Source organism: Phalaenopsis equestris, unplaced genomic scaffold (assembly GCF_001263595.1).
Source record: "Phalaenopsis equestris unplaced genomic scaffold, ASM126359v1 Scaffold000054, whole genome shotgun sequence".
Lineage (NCBI taxonomy): Eukaryota > Viridiplantae > Streptophyta > Magnoliopsida > Asparagales > Orchidaceae > Phalaenopsis > Phalaenopsis equestris.
In genome coordinates, this window is record NW_018164496.1 from 524,901 (window position 1) to 544,299 (window position 19,399).

Sequence of the window (19,399 nt, forward strand, 5' to 3'; positions counted from 1 at the left end):
TATATATATATATATCTGTGTGCATGTATTTAGGCTGGGAAAAGACATTCCTTTATTGTGAAAATAGAATGTAATCCTTAAATTTATTGCATTACTGGGGTCTTGGTTTTATGGCGGTGGTTGCAAAATCTGTTTTTGAATGTTGTGATGAGTCTGTAGTTAGAGCACAACTTGATGCAATTTTTTTGTTGCATGAAAGTTGTTTAAGAGTGTCTTATGTTTGCTTGACAGCATTCCTTGTATATTGCAGTCTTTGGCGAACGATGACACCTGGGCTCTTGCTGTTGAGAATGCCATTGGAAGGTTATTAGATGCCTTTATTGTCACTGATCATAAGGATTCACTTGTTTTAAGAGCTTGTGCAAGAGAAGTAAATTATCATAATCTTCAGATTATCATCTACGATTTCTCAAGGCCAAGGTTTGGCTTCTGCTTTGTTTAGGGAAATTTACATAGCACGCAATTCTTATGTTTTTACATAACTCACACCTGAAATTCGTATTTACGTACATAGCACTTGGATTATTTAAATTTATATATGAGAAGCTGTATTTCACATTGAAAAAGTGATAATATTTTTATTTTTTATGTGATATTAAATTAAAGGTTTGAGTGTTTTGTGTAAATATGAAAATTTAGATGTGAGATATGTAAATTCATCATGTTATGTAAATGCCTCTAATTTTTATTTTAGGATTGTGTGTTTCCTTGCAGTGTACTTGTTATTTTTGTGGTTTGAAACGAAATCTTAGCAACTTTTGATTTCAATAGTTGCTTTTGCAGGCTTAATATACCCAGTCACTTGCTTCCTTTGACTAGCCATTCAACTACTATCTCCGTATTGCGTACAGAGAATCCTACCATATGGAATGTATTAGTAGACATGGTTAGTATGAGTTTTTACCGAAATATTCAAACAAGCTTTCTCTAAATATGAATATTATATTTTAATTTCTTCTCGCATTGCATCGGCATCAACAGCCTTGCCTTTACTTTTTTTTCTAAGCCTCCAAGTAAGCGATCTTAACTCCCTAGATTCTATTACTTCCGTGGACCCTTGGGAACCTCACATTTGTCTTTTTATGGCCCTTTTTGCGTTACTTTTGACCAATTACCTTTTGCATACTTCTTTTACTTGCAGGCCTTTTCAAATTAAAAAAATACTTGAAGTGAATATATTGTTATAATATGCCTTGAACATTCGAACTCTATATTTTCAGCGCTTTCATTTTTGGGAAATTTACATAAGTACCACACAATTCTTATATATTTACCTATATAACACCTAAACTTTCATATTTACATTTATAATACTTTATAGTCATAAATCTATGAATGAAATTGTTTATTTCACTTAAAAGGTATGTGACAGTGTTATTTTAGACATATGATCTATAAATGTGAGTAAAGCGATAGAGTTTGTATATTGATAAATTTACAGGCGGTAACATAAAGATCATGTGTAGAATTTAAAATCCTTTTGTTATACATTTGCATAATGCCTTCTATAATGAAAATTCAGTTTAGAAAAGAAAACATTTTGGGCCAGTAGGGTAGTGTTGTAAGCCCTAACTTTTGATATTTTTTCAAATCATTGAGATGTAATATCCAACCCCTAACACAATGCACATTATAGATGCATAGATAGATAGATGGATGGACGGATGTATAAATTCATTTTAGGTTCAATCACTTGCAAATGAGCTTATAGAGTTTACAAAGGCTCATAGCCTTTCCAACCTTCCTTGCTCTATCCTCTATTCGTAACTAATGGGATTGACAATGCTGACAATATATCATTGTTCTATAGCGCCTATGAACTGCACTCCTAGCACCCCAACGCTGTAATTATGTCGCTGGGATTCCGTGCATCCCCAATTCAAGTGCCTAGGCGCTGCAAGACAATGCCTCAACGTTCCATGTCCAACAACTACTTTCTGACCGCTTTGTATTTTCATTCCAAAAGACTGGATCTGACTCTTAGGCCCAAGTTTTAACGTCTAGGCGCCAAAACACCACTTTGCTCTATTTGCTTATTTTGAATTCTGATTTGCTTCTTGCACTGCTACCTGCTTTTCAATACAGAATACCTTCAAAAAACATAACATAAACATACAAGAAGACAATTTAAAGATGATAAATAAGCACATTATACGCACATGCTAAAATCTCTCAAACTTATATTTTACTTGCCCTCAAGTAAATTCAAAACTTAATTTTAATTTTTCCAAAAATTTATGACTGGTGCATACCGTTGTTCAGTTTTTTTCCATCTAGAACTTGAAAATATACATAAACAAACAACATTCAGTTCTTTAGATCTTCCTTTCAAAGTTTTCCCTTATAACAAATACTCCACACAAAAACTAATACAATCTATATATTTATTTTAATTATTATTTATTCAGCATCATTAAATCAATTGGAAATATCATCTTTGAAAAGTTTGATCTCTTATTAATTTAAATTACTCAATTAGCAGTCTATAAGCAAAAATCTTAGGTTAGAAGGGAATATCCATGATTATACTTTTAATTCTTTAAAGTGGATGGCGGAACCAATTTTTGAGAGAGCCATCACCTCAAGTTTCTCCTCGACGTTACATTCATATTTTTCTCATTCTTTTTCTTTTCCATTCATTTTTTCTTTAGGATTACTTCTTTTAATCCCTTATTACCCCTTTTCTTATACACATCATGGAGGATTATTGTATCTGGATCGGTTTATAATGATTTTGAATTCCCCAATACATCTATAAATAAAATTATCACATCATTCCTTCCTCTTCAAATTAATTATTTCTCTTTTTTATTTCATTTTAAGTGTCAACAATAATCATTATACAAGGAATTCTTAAAGTAAAAAAAAAAATCGAAATTGTAGCTTTTTGCATCGCCCATTTCTTGCCATGGTATATGTACAGTCAAATAGGAAGCTAAAATACTTGAACTCAATGTACAGTTACATTATTTGTAGGATCAGTGAGATTATATGAACTTTGCGTAATCCTTTATTCGTTAAGTTAATTTAAATAAATCAATACATATATATATATATATCTATATATATTTGTGTCTCAAAATGATCCTTGGAAAATTTCAAATTATTTAAAAATATTATTTATCTCTTTTGCTCTTTTGTAAGGTAATATAACGAGGGCATATAATTTTTACAACTTGATTATTTTACCATTTCAAAAAATTGGGTATTTCAGTAAGTGGGGGAAAAGGTTCTTGTATCCTTCTTTTATCATTAATGCCATGAACATTTTTATTATTCAATTTGAGAAACTTTATTCCTTAGGTCTGTTTTATCATTCTTTATTTGACATGTTTCTTTGTGTCTATTTCATGGTAAGCTTACTTTCAGTAAATTATTGAAGTAAATATCCTTATCTACGTTGCAGGGTAGTGCTGAAAGACAAGTTCTCGTTCCAAACTATGAGATAGGCAAAGATGTTGCTTTTGAACAGAGAATTCAAAATATGAAGGAGGTCTACACTTCTGATGGTTTTAGAATGTAATCTATCCTTCTAAAAATAATGGCTTTTAAATCCTCCTGCATGCTCTGTTAATTAAACATAGAATTGGCCAAAAGTTCTCCCAAAACTGACGTAATTTGATACTGATAACCTACTTTTTTCGAACCCTAAAATAAATAAAAAAATTGGGTAGGAAATAATAGAGAAAATTATGACCAATCATAGATGAAGAACAAATCAGAGATACTTAATTTTATTGAAGTTGAATGATTGGACAATCAAGCCTAGGATTTTGTACACGTTCAATATTTGTCAAGAAACTTGTTATATATTGATTCAACTGATGTATGCTAGCAGGTCATGGATGAATACTTTTTGGAAATATGACATTGAAATATGTCTTGGTAAAAAACAAAATTTAGAAGTAATTTATGACTTAATGAGGCTTGTTTTATTGCAATATAACATGCTTGATTATTATTTTTTTTTCAAGGCTTATTTGGGGGTTTTTTTTTCTTGAATAGCAAGGGCATATTTGGTTGAGTGTATGATGGGCGCACTGTTAAATGGAGGGACTATGTGCTTTTAGATGTTTGATTGGAAGAAAAAAATACAATTTAATTTTAAGAGGAAATTGGAATACATCTCTTAAGCCAATTTCAATGTATTCCGAATTTACGCAAATCAGGTGAATTTGGAATGTACTATATAGAGCGAATGAGTTTTCAACCCACACATTGACGAAACCTCTACATGGACATTGCCATGCCTGCTAATGCGATCTAGCTCATCAACACAAACTATTAGCCAATGCAACTCTTGTATGTATGCATGCATGCATGTTTGTATGTATGCATGTATATATGAATGTATGTATGCACGAATATTTGCACTCATGCACATATGTATGGACTTATGAATGCATGTATGCACGTACGCACATATGCATGTATGCACGTACGCACATATGCATCACGTACGCACATATGCAGCACGTACGCACATATGCACGTATACACATATGTGTATGTATGTATGTATGCAAATATTAAGTTTGTGTGCACCTATGTATGGATGTACGTATGCATGTATGCACGTACGCACATATGCATGTATACACATATGTGCATGCATGTATGTATTTTGCAACCAAGCAACCCTTAATGCTTTTGAATTCATCTATGATCAATTCAGTATTAGTATTTATTTGAAAAATGCATTTATTATAAATTTTGTATTTTTCCTCAATTTTTTTTCTTTTTGTTTATCTTATTTAAGCTTGTCTAATTTGTTTATCAATATTCCTATCAGGTTTTATAGAGGTTCAGTTCAGACTACTCTTCCACCGAACAAGAGAATTAGGAATGGTCGTCTTTGCAGCTCAATTGAGAATCAAATGCATGAACTTGAGAGGGAGACCGAGATCATCCAAGATTTGATTGAAAAAGGAAAAGAAAAGAAAAGAAATGCAGATATAGCATCACAGGAAATTGAAGAGGAAGTACGAAATGTCAAGGTAATAGATTGTTGATATTGTGGTATTCATTTGTGCTACTCATCTTCAACCTTCTGTTACCTCAATATCTGCTCTTAGAGGCGGCGAATTATTGAAGAAAGAACTTTCATGTCAAAGCAACTCACATTGAAAGATATGAAGAGCTCTCGTTCTGTTGAGACTATTCCCGACACAACAACGAATACGGTGGAACTTGAGCAAGAAATTGTGGTAACTTCTTTTTTTATTTATAAGATTATTTTTCTAATTGGTATTTTTTTGTTAAAAGTCTCATCATATTTTTTATTTATTTTCGTTTCTTTTCTTCAGCAATTGCAAGATGATATACAATCAAAGGGATTGTTGTTAGAGAAAGTTCGATTAAGGATGATAAAGGCGGAGGAGAAGGCCAATCATCTAAAGGGATCTTTTGAGAGTTTGTGTGGTATATTTTATCACCATTTTACCATTGTTATTTTTTTACATTAATTTCTTCCCATTCAATCAAGTTGTTATTATCTCAATTAGTATGCATTCATTCATACACTTATGATAATCTTTTTGATGACACACGGAAGGTGGTGTCATGAAATGGATATGACCCTTGTAGATATGAAGTAAGGATGATGTAGGATGACTAATAGAGTGGATATGGGATCATGACAGTGATGGGAGGGTGAACTTCCAATCTTAGCCTTGGGGTAACCTTCAAAAGATTTAATAATTTAACGGTTTGAGTAAGTATGTTTGACTTTGTGGATTTAGTGGAAAGGTTAATGAAGTGAGAGGGGTGTGCAATAGGTTTTGAATAAAATGACTATTAACCACTAATAATGGAGGAAGACTCACTACCATCCGGTGGTAGGAGGAGGACTGGGGATACATTAACAAAAAGAGAAAACATATTCACATGATCTCTCATAAAAAAAAATCATATAAATGTGGTATGGAGTTCACCAAACCTCCATCAAACTTGCCACCACCAAGTGGGAGGAGGAGGGGCCCTAATTTGAAAGAAAACACAATCAAAGTATTCTTTTAATTTATTTTGATCATATGTCTATATATGAAGCTTTCACAATTAGATTACTACATTCAAAATAACGCTACATTTGAATTCAAATTTCGGAGGGAGATGATGAGTAGATTGCTTCAAGTGATAGGATTCTTATATTTTGGGTTTTTACCACTTTTATACTTGCCAAGATAACACTACATGCATGACGCGGGAGCTTATCGCCTGCGGTTGTAACTTGTCCGAAGTGGTGACTGTCTCGAAGGGTACAAGTGGTTCTCTGACTGTAGCTCGACCTTGACAAGATTTTATCCTTCTGCAGCCCCTCCGACCTCGCTTTCAACAGCTGCAAACCACCTTTTGGCTGCTGTCTTGACCACACCATCTCCCTTTTGGTTGTTGTCCAACTCATGTTATCCCTCTTCCGAGTGCTGCCTAACCTTCGACTACTATCCAAACTACCTCCTGGTGCCCAGCCGCTGACATATGTTCTAGCTATTGTCCAACACTTCAAGAACACCACTTTCTACTGCCTTCCACCCCACCTCCCCCCCCCCCCCCCTCTTCCAACAATCACAACCCTCTCTTACAACTGTCAATCACCTTCCCCTCTTCCAGCAACAACAACCATCTCTCAGCAACTGCCCTTCCCTCCTGCCACCTCTCCTTAGCCACAACCATCTTCCATCAGCCACCAACCCACTGTCTAGAGCCTCCATCCCCGTTATCACCCATGGCTCCATCCCCGTTATCACCCATGGGCTTCTTTTATGATTTATGTTCGTGTTTGTTTTTCGTTACTTTCTGCTTTTCAAGTGTCATGTTTGTAATCCGTTTGGAACTCAAAAATAATATTTGTGTTTCCGTTGTGATTTGAGTTACCTCTAGTATCATTTGGTATCAGAGCTAGCTCAATGTTAGTTATATCCTAGGATTCTCTAGCATTCTCCTCCATCCAAGCCACCTCCTGCCAAAATTTCTCTACCCAAAAAGCATCAACGGATGATGTCGAAGCCCCCCAACCCCAGGAGATTGACATAGTATCGAGGACGCATTACTGTAGCTTCTATAGTAACCTTGAGCCCATTTTCTATTTAATTCATTTCATTTCATTTCTTGATGCTTTCCCATTATAAGGTCTTTCCTTCTCTACTTCTTTCATATTCCTCCCCTTGCCTATTATATCTCTTTCCTATCCTACTCTTTACCTAATTTATCTACTAATTCTCTCTTTATATAGGTGTTGGTTTTTGGATGATTGCTGATTTCAACTACTGCTTTTGAGGCGATTTTCTCCTTCGGGGGTTGTATTCTACGCCGAGAAGGTGATTCGGTCGTAACTTGTCCAAGGTGATGACCGTCTCTAAGGGTTATGGTGGTGCTTCTTTGTAGCTTAACACCGACAAGACATTTATCTTTCTTTGGCCCCCTCTCCCACGTAGTCCAGCAGTCGTCAGCTTGTTGCCCTCTCTTTGGCTCACCTTCAGCAGGCCGCCAACCTTTCTTCACACCTTCCCGCAAGCTGCTAGCTTGTTGTTCCCTTTCGGCTCACCTTCAGCATCCTGCTGGTCTGCCCGTATGCCTTCTAGCAGTCATCTACTTGTTGCTTCTCTTTCCAGTCAAACTTGCTGCCCCTTACCCTGTTTCTCTACCACCGACCCTATTTCCCTCTTCTTCCTACCGCCAACATCCAAGACGGGATCGGATGGTGGAAATAAATTCTTTATTATTCTATTTCTATTACTAACAATTCAATATTCAAAAAAATGCATAAAATAACCTCTAAAGAAGGCAAAAAAATTCAATAATTCTGTACACATTTGCTCATATTTTATTCATCATGTTCAAATGTTTAAAACCTAAAAATAGTACTAAAGCAACATAATGAGATATTTAAAGATAACCCAAGAGTAATAACACTTTTAAGCTACAGTAATCCAAGAAAAAGAATTCAATATACATGCACGTCTTTAAGAAATCTTATAATATTCTGGCCTCTCATATTTGTTATAAGCAATCTAATATATGTTAATACATGTATCATTGATCATTTCTAAATGAACATATATTAATCTTCTATATGCATTTACTTTACTTTATACTCTTTAGATGCATATCTATTTCTGTGAGGATCACCGTCGACAAACTTAACACACTCTTGGCCAATATTGTCCGGTCAGCTTCTGTCGACACAGTGGCTAGCGATTTATACATCACAAATGTCTAGTGTGGAAAGAATCTTACCTGATCCTTACCAATATTATCTCGTTGGCACATCAGTTAGCAATATAAACATCATAATTGTATAAGGAGATAAACTTTGGTCTACTCACCTCTGGCCAATATTATCCCTTCAAAACAGTTGTTAGTGAACTATCACAATTGTCTGGGGTGGTAGAAAAACTTTATGTGCTCTGGTACATTGACGTCTCTTGCTTGTTCCATTAGGGGGTGAAATACTCATCTGAACATGCACATACAGGTATTCATAGGTTAGTTATTTCATTTTTCATAACATACACTATTCTGAGATATCTTTATGCATCTAGATAACATACATACTTTCTCTTTACTGTGCAAATTTTCGTCATATATATCTCTCATAACATGCATATCTCTCACCTCATTCAGATCTCTTATTTCTTACATATCTCTTGTATCATGTATATCCATTATATCATTCATATCTTACATATCATGTATCTCATGTCTCTCATCAATATCTTTTATATCATGTTTATCCTTATCATGCTTATATGTTTTCTATCATGCCTATTATATTTATCTTGCATACCTTGTTTATTATACATATCATGCATCTAATGCATATCTACTATATCTTTTCTAATCTAACAATATGAAGAATCTGCTGCAATATAAATCTAATTGTACTGAAACATAGATATAAATCAACATACATTTTGAAATAAAAAAAATTACTGAAATTTAGAAACGTAATTACTCACCTCAATTGTCTTGGAAAAATCTTGATCTTCCATAGCTAGTTGGAGGTTGCAGTGATTTTTTATATTGAGCTTAATAACTTATAAAATATAATATTAAACTTTAAGATTCGTGTGATTTTCATAAATTAAATTATTATTCTTAAATTAGTGTATGATTATGTTACTTGAAATTTATAGAGTTGTCTTACGATGATCTTTTACATCCTTACCCTTAACTCGCAGCCTCAAGCTGTCATTCTAAAATCTTAAACGAATTAGGAATTCATAATATATTAGTTCATTAGCTAATTTAGTTCAAAATATCATTAATTTTCCAAAACATACTTTAAACGGCTTTCTGGCAACTCAACCCTTCTGTGAAGCTGCAAAAATCTTCTTCTCTCTTCTTCCAATCTTCTCAAATTTCCCTTCCCTTGCACTGATTTCGTGTTAAAATTTTTACGGAAACTAGCAAATCACTTACGACACTTTCAACACAAGATCGGCTCCTCCTACGACTACCACAAACTAAAAATACACACAATTTGTGGCAAAACTCAAAATGAAAATGCAAGAAAAGGAATGCCTCAAATAGTGTTAAATAGGAATTACCACTTACTGATTATGTTTCGGAGCCCTAATATGTCGTCTACAGCTCTGTGCAGGCGGCTCGCCTCCTCTGCACGACTTTGATACAATACTGGAGGCGCGCAATTCTTGTGAGGTCGAACATGGAGAGTAACCAGCACGGAGGAAGGGTTGGGAGAGGAAATCAGAAGTGGGTAGTGGGTCGCTGCTTATCAGGTGGCCTCCCGGTCACCTCTACTTGCTGTTGTAGGCTTGGCTGCGATCTAAACTCCCTTCCGGATCTTCTGCCAAGCAAAACGAGAGGGAGGGAGGTTGAGCGAACGAAACCAAGAGAGGGTGAGGAGTAACGGGAGAGGGGAGGAGGAAATTCGAGAGCTCAGGATAGACGATTCCCCTATTTGACGATCATAATGCATGAATTAAGTCGGATAGCTATAGTGACGAGATTAGGGAGAAATTTAGGATAATTAAGATTTTAATTACTTTAATTATTCTTATAACTTCACGTTTTTATATCTTTCAATCTATTTGTAATTTATCTATGGTATTATATATCAAATTGTTTGATTTGACGCGTAGAATTTTATAAATTAATCCGGTTAAAATCTAAGAGGTGCGAAAATTTGGGTACATATTACGTCGCCAAAAATTTTATCAAATTTCTCAAAATGTTTTATCACAATCTCCCCTCGCAAAATTTTATCTTCGAAATTCACGAACTCCACATCAACTATAAAGATAAAACAAAAGTGATTATAAAAATCAGTTTCTTGTCATGTGATAATTAGAACATATCAAATTCTATGCCTCAGCATCGGTGGAACATGTTCTTTTGGTTCCTGATGAGTTGGGGAATAAACTCTTGGACAAATATTCCTTCTTGTTTTTTGCTTACGCGCCATAGTATTAGCTTCTGTTATCCCTTGTTGACCACTTCTAGAAAGAAATCTTTCCTGAAAATTCTTCTGAGCTGGATCCCTTTCTAAATGAACATCTGATGTGGATCTCTGAGCATAATTAATACAGTTTTTCCTCTGATGTTTAGGCTTTCTGCATAAGTTGCACACCTTTGTCCCAGATAAACATTCACCACGTACACACGCTTGCATAGTGTTATTGTCAGTCTGACTAATAACTCCACCAGCACAAGTTTTTATCTTCTTACCACTGGACTTTCATTCTCTTGAATGAATTGCTGGTGTCAATTCTTCTGAACTCTTTCTCTTCAAGCATGCCTCTACGATGCTGAGTCTGTTGGAAATCAATCTCCACCTGCCTAGCTCGATCCACTAGTACCGAATAGTCTTCAATCCCAAGTGACACTAGTGGCTACCTGATTGAATCTTTCAGACCAGAAAGAGATTTGTGGCGTTTCTCCTCTGAAGTAGGAATAAGCTGTGGTGCATACCTCGATAGTATATTAAACTCTGCTTCATACTGCATAACTCATTGATATCTATGCACAAACTTAATAAATTTATCTTGCATCTGTCTCTTAGCTGATAGTGGTATAAACCAATCTCTGAAGGTTTTCACAAATTCTTCTCACAGAATTGGCTACTGGGTCTATCTTTAAACTTTTATTGAAGCCGACTCCGCCACCACCTCTGCTTGCCTCTCGAAAGCAAAAGAAGCTAATGTGACTACCCTCTCTCTAGTACAAGACAACCCATCAATAATTTTCTCTACCATCAACAACAGTTCTCTGCCTCAACTGGCCCTCATGCTCATGAAAATAAAAGTGGTCTCATATCCTGGGACAACTTCAGATATTTATGCATCTGACCTGTTCTACTACCACTGGCCTGGGTCTGAGAACCCTGAATATGTCTTGTAAATGCGACCATCATCTGAGCAAAAGTCTCAGTGGGGATGCTATGGAGGATCAGTATGTGTTTGAGGCATCCGATCTTGATAATCATCACCTCTTACCTCTCTATCATTTTCATTTGTATCTTTCGGACCAGAATCAATTATCTGAGAACAAAATTTTACATTATTAACAAAACTTTTATTTATTTTTTAATTATCTTGATAATTATTATTGATTTTCTTAGTAACTCTTTTATGATCATTTTCTTGCTACCCTTAACTGGGCTCTGATACTACTTTTTTCACGGCCCGGCTCGGGGCTTGAAATTAACTAAGACGAAATGGTCGGTGGAAATAAATTTTCTGTTGTTCTTTTTTTTTTTACTAACAATTCAATATTCATAAAAATACGTTAAAGAGCCACTAAAGAAAGCAATAAAATTTAATGAGTAAAACTTTTTTTCTTTGTGGCTATTGTTCTCGTCTCCTGTACACATTTGCTTATCTTATATTCATTTCATTCAAATATTTAAAACTTAAAAATAATATTAAAACAACATAATAAGTTATCTAAAGATAACACGAGAGTGATCACACTTTTAAACTATAGTAATTTAAGGAAAAAAATTCAATATACATGCGGGTCTATAAGAAATCTTATAATATGTTTGATCTTTCATATTTTTTATAACCAATTTGATATTTGCTAATACATGTCTCAATGATCTTTTCTAAATAAACATATACTAATCTTCTATATATATTTACTTACTTTATACTCTTTAGATGCACATTATTGTATGAAAAGACAAGCAAAAACTTTTTTGTGATGCTTGTGAGTTTGACAAGCATACCAGGAGCTCGTATGTTTGTTATGGTAAAAAGAGTTCTGATAATTTTGATTTGGTGCATTCAGATGTATGAGGACCTTGTTCTACAACTTTGATGAATGGTTACAGATATTTGTGACTTTCATTTATTATTTTTCTCGTGTTATTTGGTTATATCTGATAAGAAATAAAAATGATGTGATTCTCTACTTTAAAGACTTTCACTGGGCGATTCAAACTCAATATAGTGTTGTAGTGAAAGTATTGAAGTCTGATAATGGTATAGAATATACCATCAAGGCATTTGGTGTTGTCAGCCCAAGGATGCAATATCAAACTTATGTTCATACACATCGACAAAAAACAAAGTTGTAGAAAGAAAAAATAAACATCCTTTAGAGGTAGCTCGAAGCATGATAATCATGATGAATGTCCCAAAACACTTATGGGGGCAAGCAATTTTGACAACGGTTAAATTGATCAACAGAATGCCCACGAGAGTGGTAGATTGGAAGTCTTCTTGTCACATGTTGAAAGACGATAATAGTGGAATCCTTCCATTGAAGGTATTTGGATATGTATTCTTTGTGAAAAACAACATGCAATCTGTAGGGAAGTTGGATCTCAGAGTTGTGAAATGTGTGTTCGTGGGGTATTTTGCTACTCAAAAGGGTTATGTATGTTGGAGCCCAATTGAGAAGACTCTTTGTGAGTATGAATATGTCGTTCATAGAGTTTGAACCATACTACACTCTGGAGGTGAATTTACCTATTGGTGACTCAAGAACCACTTGTGATATGAGGCAAGAGAATGTGTAGTAGTAGGGATAGAGTGGTGCAATTGGAAGAAATATCATGTCCTGTGGTGTGGGATGAATCAACCAAGGAGACAAAAACCAAGGATATTGATTTCAGTGGTCATGAGATTCAGACTGAAGGTGAACTAAGGGTGTATACGCGAAGGAACAAGCAATCCGAGGAAACAGATTCTGCAGTGCCAATAAGTCTCTTATCCCAGCTGTACCCATCTCTTGAAACACATAGACCATTCACCATTGATTCAAAACTCTCAGGTGATATCATTCCTCCTTCCAATCGCCTCCACCCCCCCAAACATTAAGGACCTCCTGCAACAATGCAGGACATTCTCTTGATCGTTTTGGATGGGATACTGACATTGCAAACTTTATTTCTTATTCAAACATCGCACCTTTGCTTGGAGCATTCATTGCATCATTGAATTATGTTTTTATACCCAAGTGTTGATAGGTTGCTAAAGAGAATCCCAAGTGGAAAGTTGCAATGCATGAAAAGCTTGGAGCTCTTGATAAAAACCGAACATGGGAGATTGTATGACTACCAGTAGGGAAGAAGACAGTTGGATGCAAGTGGATCTTCACTGTAAAACAAACTCCAGAAGAGAAAGTGGAGAGGTACAAAGCGCAATTAGTGGCAAAAGATTACAGTCAGACGTATGAGATTAATTACGATGAAACTTTTACACTAGTAGCTTTTGTGATTCCGACTGGACAAGTTATGCTGATGATAGAAGATCCACATGACAATACTGCATGTTTGTAGGAGGCAACTTGGTCTCATGAAAGCAAAAAATAGTCAGTTATAGCAAGATCAACAACAAAGAAAGAACACAGGGCCATGACATTAGGTGCTGCTGCGATGATGTGGCGGAAAGCCTTGTCGGTTGAACTCAAAGTGGATGAGGAAATCAAATGAAGTTGTGGTGTGACAACAACTCGGCAATAAACATTGCTAACAACCCGATGCAACGTGATAGAACTAAACATGTGGAGATTGATAGATTTTTCATCAAGGAGAAGCTGAATAACGGATTGTTAGAACTAAGTCATGTAGCTGTTGGAGAACAGGTGGCCGACTGCCTCATTAAAGGACTTAGCTCAGTGTAGTTAACGATTATGTAACAAGATGGGCTTAGTGAATAGCTTTCGCCCATCTTGAGGGGGATTGTTGAGATTTGTATCTAATATATGGTTCTATTTGTAAATAGAAGAAGTCTTGGCGTTTATTTGTAAATGTTGTATGGTTGTATATAAGCCAAAATGTTGATGAAATGAGCAAGTTTATTTTGCAAATTCATTTTGAATTCAGCATGATTTTTGCACTTCCCTAGGCAGAATATCTTTTTCTGATACATTGTCAATTTGCTACGTAACTTGAATTTTAGATTCAGCTAAAGGGGAAATTGACACTATGGAAGGAGCTGAGCGTGAACTTTTACTAGTTGAGGAAGAACTGAATGCTGCTGAAGCCGTATGCCATGCTCTTTCCACGCTCCTAATGTTCTTAATTTTTTATTTTCTTATTCTTGTGTTTATTTTTTATTTTTAATTATTATTTCCAGGAGAAAGCCCATTATGAGGGAGTGATGCAAAAAAAGGTACTGCATGATATTAATGAAGCAGAGGCATACCTGAATGAGCTGAAGCGCAATCATCAGGTTGCCATTTCTTAAATCTTTATCTTCAATGTCAAGAGTTGATTGATTTCAGTTTATTTTTGTTTGCATTACATTTCTAACCACTGAACTTCCCTATTTAGCATCACTTCAAATTATTTTTCTCTTCTATCATTTTATTCGGGACTGATTCTCTGACATTAGAGTTTTCTTTTTAAACACTATTGATTAGTTATCTGTGAAGTTCTGATGTTTGTTTACTCTTTTAGAATACATTTTCTGCGATGCAAATGAATTATTTGTTCTGCAAAGGAGCTGTGGACCTTGGACTTCATTCTGTGAATAAGCAGCATTTTCTTCTCTTGAAATATTTTTAATCAATGATCTTTGAAATTTTAATATAATCATCTATTATCACATAAATAACTTAGCTTTTACTAGGTTTGCTTTATGCACCTTTGTTGCTTTTAGGTTTTGGATTGCTAGAAACTCAAATGAGTTAATACTGGAAACTTATCGTTTGCCAGTGATCTTGGACCAATTTTCATTCTTTTATTTGCTTAATAACTTATTGATGCAATCACAAAAGTAGTTGTATTCCTTGAACAACGCATGATCTAGGTTATTGGAAACTTTTATTTAAATGTACATGTAGCTGAAATTGAACCAGTTATCAATAATCCCGATTGATTTAGCCTTGAAGAAGCCCGTCTTGAGCAGCTGTCATGTTTGATAAACTTATTAGGTTTTATAGGACTCAATATTAGAGAGTACAACATCACTAATAGAGCCATGTATTGAGTGAACTAAAGATTTTTTGGAGGTATTGACAAAAGCTATTAAAAACATTGTAAATGTGATGACAGTTTAATCAGTATAATGTAATGTCATGCTCATTCGCTTTCCTTTTTAATCATGTTTGAAGAGAAACACTTTTAACTAATCTTTATTAAGTTCTATTTTAATAGAAGCTTATATATAGACAAAATAATTGAACAATAAAGCAAAATAAAATCAAGAAGACTAATCAAATAATTTGTGTTTTTTTTAACATGCTGTTATGAGTTTCTTCTGTATTTAATGAACTTTTTGACCCACTTAGCCTTAATATTCTATTCTTTTTTCTTTTTTGGTTTCTCTCTGCTGTTCAATGTATTTAAGCTATGGATAATTTCAGAAACCTGTTCCCAGTTCAATGGCAACGTTTGCATACCAACATAGACATACATAATTGAACCATTAACTAGTTTCAGGAAATTCTTTTCTTCCTACAAAACATGCACGCTTTTGTGCCTGCACCTTGGGTTAGCAGATTTGCTTTATCAGTTGCAACACATTGAAATAATTTGTTCGCGTACCTCATTGTAAAAACCTTGAAGTTAAATGACGAATTTGACGAATCCTTCCTTGTGTTTCGCTGAGAATTTTCATGACTGGTCTTGAAAATATATTTTAATAAAGTAAACTGGGTCTGTTGTGATTGATTGTGTCCTTCTCATACAATACTAATTAATGTTTATCTATGAATCCAACTTAAGTTCGTCTTCTCTTTTAATATGGTGGTAATGTAATTGTTTTCCTATTTTTTGTGTTGTTTATTGTATATTTGTGCATTCAGTCTACTCTTTTTTTCTTTTTTTTTTTATCCCTCTCTTTATTTTCACTAGTCTGTAATTACGCATACGTACAAAACTGCAGGAGAATGTTAGAAAGGCTTCTATCATTTGCCCAGAAGATGTGGTGATGGCTTTAGGAGGCTGTTCTGGGAGCACACCAGAGCAGCTGAGTGCTAAATTGAACAGATTAAGCCAGAGGTTGCTGCAAGAGAGTCGGAGGTATGTATGCTATAGAAAATATTTCTTTATGTTACATCTGTTAATTCTAGTCATTGACTTGATAATGCTTGCAGATATCCAGATTCCATTGATGATCTCAGACAGATGCATGATAAAAAGGAGCGTAAAATTACTAAAAAACAGCTAACATATGCAGCATTTCGTGAGAAGTTAAATGTGAGTTCTTTACACTTTTTTTTTTAAATTTGTTTTTCATGTTTTAACTATTTTATCTTTTGAGTAAATTTTTTACTTTCTCAGAACTAATACTAAAAGGTCACTATTGCAGTTTCATGTCTTCTTTATACTGCCTGTGTTTCACAACCCATACGTTTATGCAGATATTCAGTATCATAGTTCGATGAATTACCAGGGTAAATCCCAAACAAAAAAGTATTTAAAAGACAGCTATTGAATGATTACTTGAATTTTGTTGTTCTCCCAAATGCGGACATGGATTAACTGTAACATTCCTTCATATCTTGATATAAAACACTGGGTCTATCTGCCATGCCACATAAATTTGAAACCACTAGGTTTGATCTATTGCCATCATTTACATTTTTAAAGCAAAGGGCATTCTTCAAGTTTGAGGCCCAAGTTCAGCTGAGTTTAGAAATGTTGGAAGTTAAAGTGCAGGGAGGTTAACAAAACCAGAAGTAATTTAGTAATAGCTTCCAACAAACAAATCATCATGAGAAAAAAGGAAATTTTGAAATTTGTATACTCTGAAAATACCCACATGAAGTTGCCATATATTTTAAATGACTTAGGTTTATTTTTAGAAGGTGGATTGAAAATGAAATAAGAGTACTCAGAGATTTTGCACATTTGTTTCTTAATGAATTTTATGATATGATATATTTTTAATCCATTTATTAACCTCTTAATGGATCATACTCATCTTCTCTAATTCCTGGTTGTGAATGTCTCCATATTTTGGCACTAAATTGTACAATTTCTTGCAGGCATGTGAAAAAGCACTTGAATTGCGTTGGAGTAAGTTTCATAGAAATGCAAATTTTTTGAAGCGGGAGCTAACGTGGAAGTATGTAAATTTTGTTATTTTCACTATAGTTTTCTAAAGGAAAATGCTTCTAAACTCAATTTGATTAACACCCAATAAACCGGAGATGATTTTATTAATTTTTTTTATTTTCACTGTGCAGAATAGACATACATGTCACCTGATTCTTTTGTATTCACATATCGAACACCTAAACTTTGGTTTTTACATACAGTTTACCCCATCTATAGCCGAAACTAAGCCATGGGATGGCCAATACATAAAAATCGAAGTTTAGGTGTCTGATATGTGAATTCATAGGGTAATCAGGTGGCACGTATGTGAAAGCCCCAGAAAATTAAGTTGGGTGCAACAAAAATGAATTTGCTTCTCTCTCTAAAACAACACAGCTTCTGCCAGCAGCTTGTTTTTTGCAGTGTTCTTTACGTGTTTTATTTTAACTCAGGTTTAATGGACATTTACTAAAGAAAGGTATATCAGGGAAAATCATGGTGGATTATGATAAGAAGCTTCTTTCCGTAGAGGTTCTCAATTCTGTCTCTCACCCTTTTCCAGTTCATCTTAACCGGTTTTACCTTCACTCTATTTGCTTCAGCACTCTTTTTAACTTTTAAAAGTAAAATACTCCTTTTCATGCATATGTAAATTTGCATATATGTAAAAATTCAAGTGTTAAGTGTTATATATGTAAAATACATAAGAACTGAATGGTATGTAACATAAATCTTTCAAGAGAGAAACATCTTCCTTCACTCTCATATGTCAGTGCTGCTTATAGGTAAAGATGCCCCAGGATGCACCAGGAAACAACGTTAGAGACACCAGAGGCCTTTCAGGTTATGATTTGTTCTATGTTTTTTTATTTCCTGGCTAACATTAGCAGCATGAAGTTGATATATGTATAACCTTTCTCAGGTGGAGAGCGTTCTTTCTCTACGCTTTGTTTTGCATTAGCGCTTCATGACATGACCGAGGCCCCTTTTCGAGCCATGGACGAATTCGACGTATTTATGGTAAGCCATTTTGTAAGATCAAGAACCTTTAGTTGCTGTGAGATATAGAATTGATAACTTGTAATTTTATTAACATATTTGGGTCTTTTGAATCGGTCGATCTCAGGATGCAGTGAGCCGAAAAATCAGCTTAGATGCTTTAGTTGAATTTGCTGTAAACCAGGGTTCTCAATGGATATTCATCACCCCACATGATATTAGGTGAGACAAAAGTCTTTGCTTTCTTTATTTTATTTTATTTTTTGTGTTTTTGTTACTGAGAGGTTTGTTACATGCAGTATGGTGAAGGCTGGGGACAGAGTTAGAAAGCAGCAAATGCCAGCACCTCTTTCCTGATTATTTATTATTAGGTTCGTTGAACTGATTGAAGGTGCTAAGTTGAGTTTTAGACTATATAAATAATTTATTTTTTGGGGGGCTTTTTTGGTAAATACGTTAAATTTATGCCGCAGTTTGTTAATATGAATGAAAGTTTTAAGTGTAAATATCATATTTTTTGTGCTCGATTTGAAGATACATTAGAATCGCACCTTAGGGTCTGTTTGGGGCAGCTACAGCTTATTGAATAATCTGCTGATAAGCTAGGTGCGGTAGTTATTATAAATTTTTATTTTTTTTGAAAAAGTCAGACCGTAGCCAGAAAAGCCGACACCGACCAAACCGATCAGGTGCATTTTCAAAATGCCAATACACCAAATAAGCTGCCCCAAAGGTACCCTTATGCAAGTAAATTTCCCACCCATTGTTTTTATTGCGGAATTTATAATTATTTTAACTATTAAAAATTTATTTATGAAGAATGTTGCAAAATAATAATACTTTGCATGTATATATTTAAAATATCACACTTTTAATTTTTATAAAGTAATACACTTTTAATTTCATACTTAGATAAGATAGTATATATATATATATATGTAAAAG

General features: G+C 34.5%; 1 protein-coding gene across 4 annotated transcripts in view; it reads left to right on the forward strand.

Annotated features, from left to right (window-relative positions):
* LOC110019259 (structural maintenance of chromosomes protein 6A-like) overlaps window positions 1–19,021 on the forward strand; it is a 51,930-nt gene extending 32,909 nt beyond the window's left edge. The window contains exons 13-28 of one of the 4 annotated variants that reach the window (XM_020716868.1): window positions 251–420; window positions 784–886; window positions 3,407–3,519; window positions 4,793–4,997; window positions 5,076–5,207; window positions 5,307–5,421; window positions 14,370–14,455; window positions 14,547–14,642; window positions 16,299–16,435; window positions 16,510–16,612; window positions 17,404–17,483; window positions 17,908–17,986; window positions 18,241–18,298; window positions 18,378–18,475; window positions 18,582–18,676; window positions 18,754–19,021. In XM_020716868.1, the coding sequence (XP_020572527.1) occupies window positions 251–420; window positions 784–886; window positions 3,407–3,519; window positions 4,793–4,997; window positions 5,076–5,207; window positions 5,307–5,421; window positions 14,370–14,455; window positions 14,547–14,642; window positions 16,299–16,435; window positions 16,510–16,612; window positions 17,404–17,483; window positions 17,908–17,986; window positions 18,241–18,298; window positions 18,378–18,475; window positions 18,582–18,676; window positions 18,754–18,811 (1,728 nt within the window). In that variant the 3' untranslated portion in view covers window positions 18,812–19,021. The remainder of the gene's footprint in view (window positions 1–250; window positions 421–783; window positions 887–3,406; window positions 3,520–4,792; window positions 4,998–5,075; window positions 5,208–5,306; window positions 5,422–14,369; window positions 14,456–14,546; window positions 14,643–16,298; window positions 16,436–16,509; window positions 16,613–17,403; window positions 17,484–17,907; window positions 17,987–18,240; window positions 18,299–18,377; window positions 18,476–18,581; window positions 18,677–18,753) is intronic. The other 3 variants (XM_020716869.1, XM_020716870.1, XM_020716871.1) reach the window with 3 other exon arrangements.
* The last annotated feature ends 378 nt before the right edge of the window (window positions 19,022–19,399 follow it).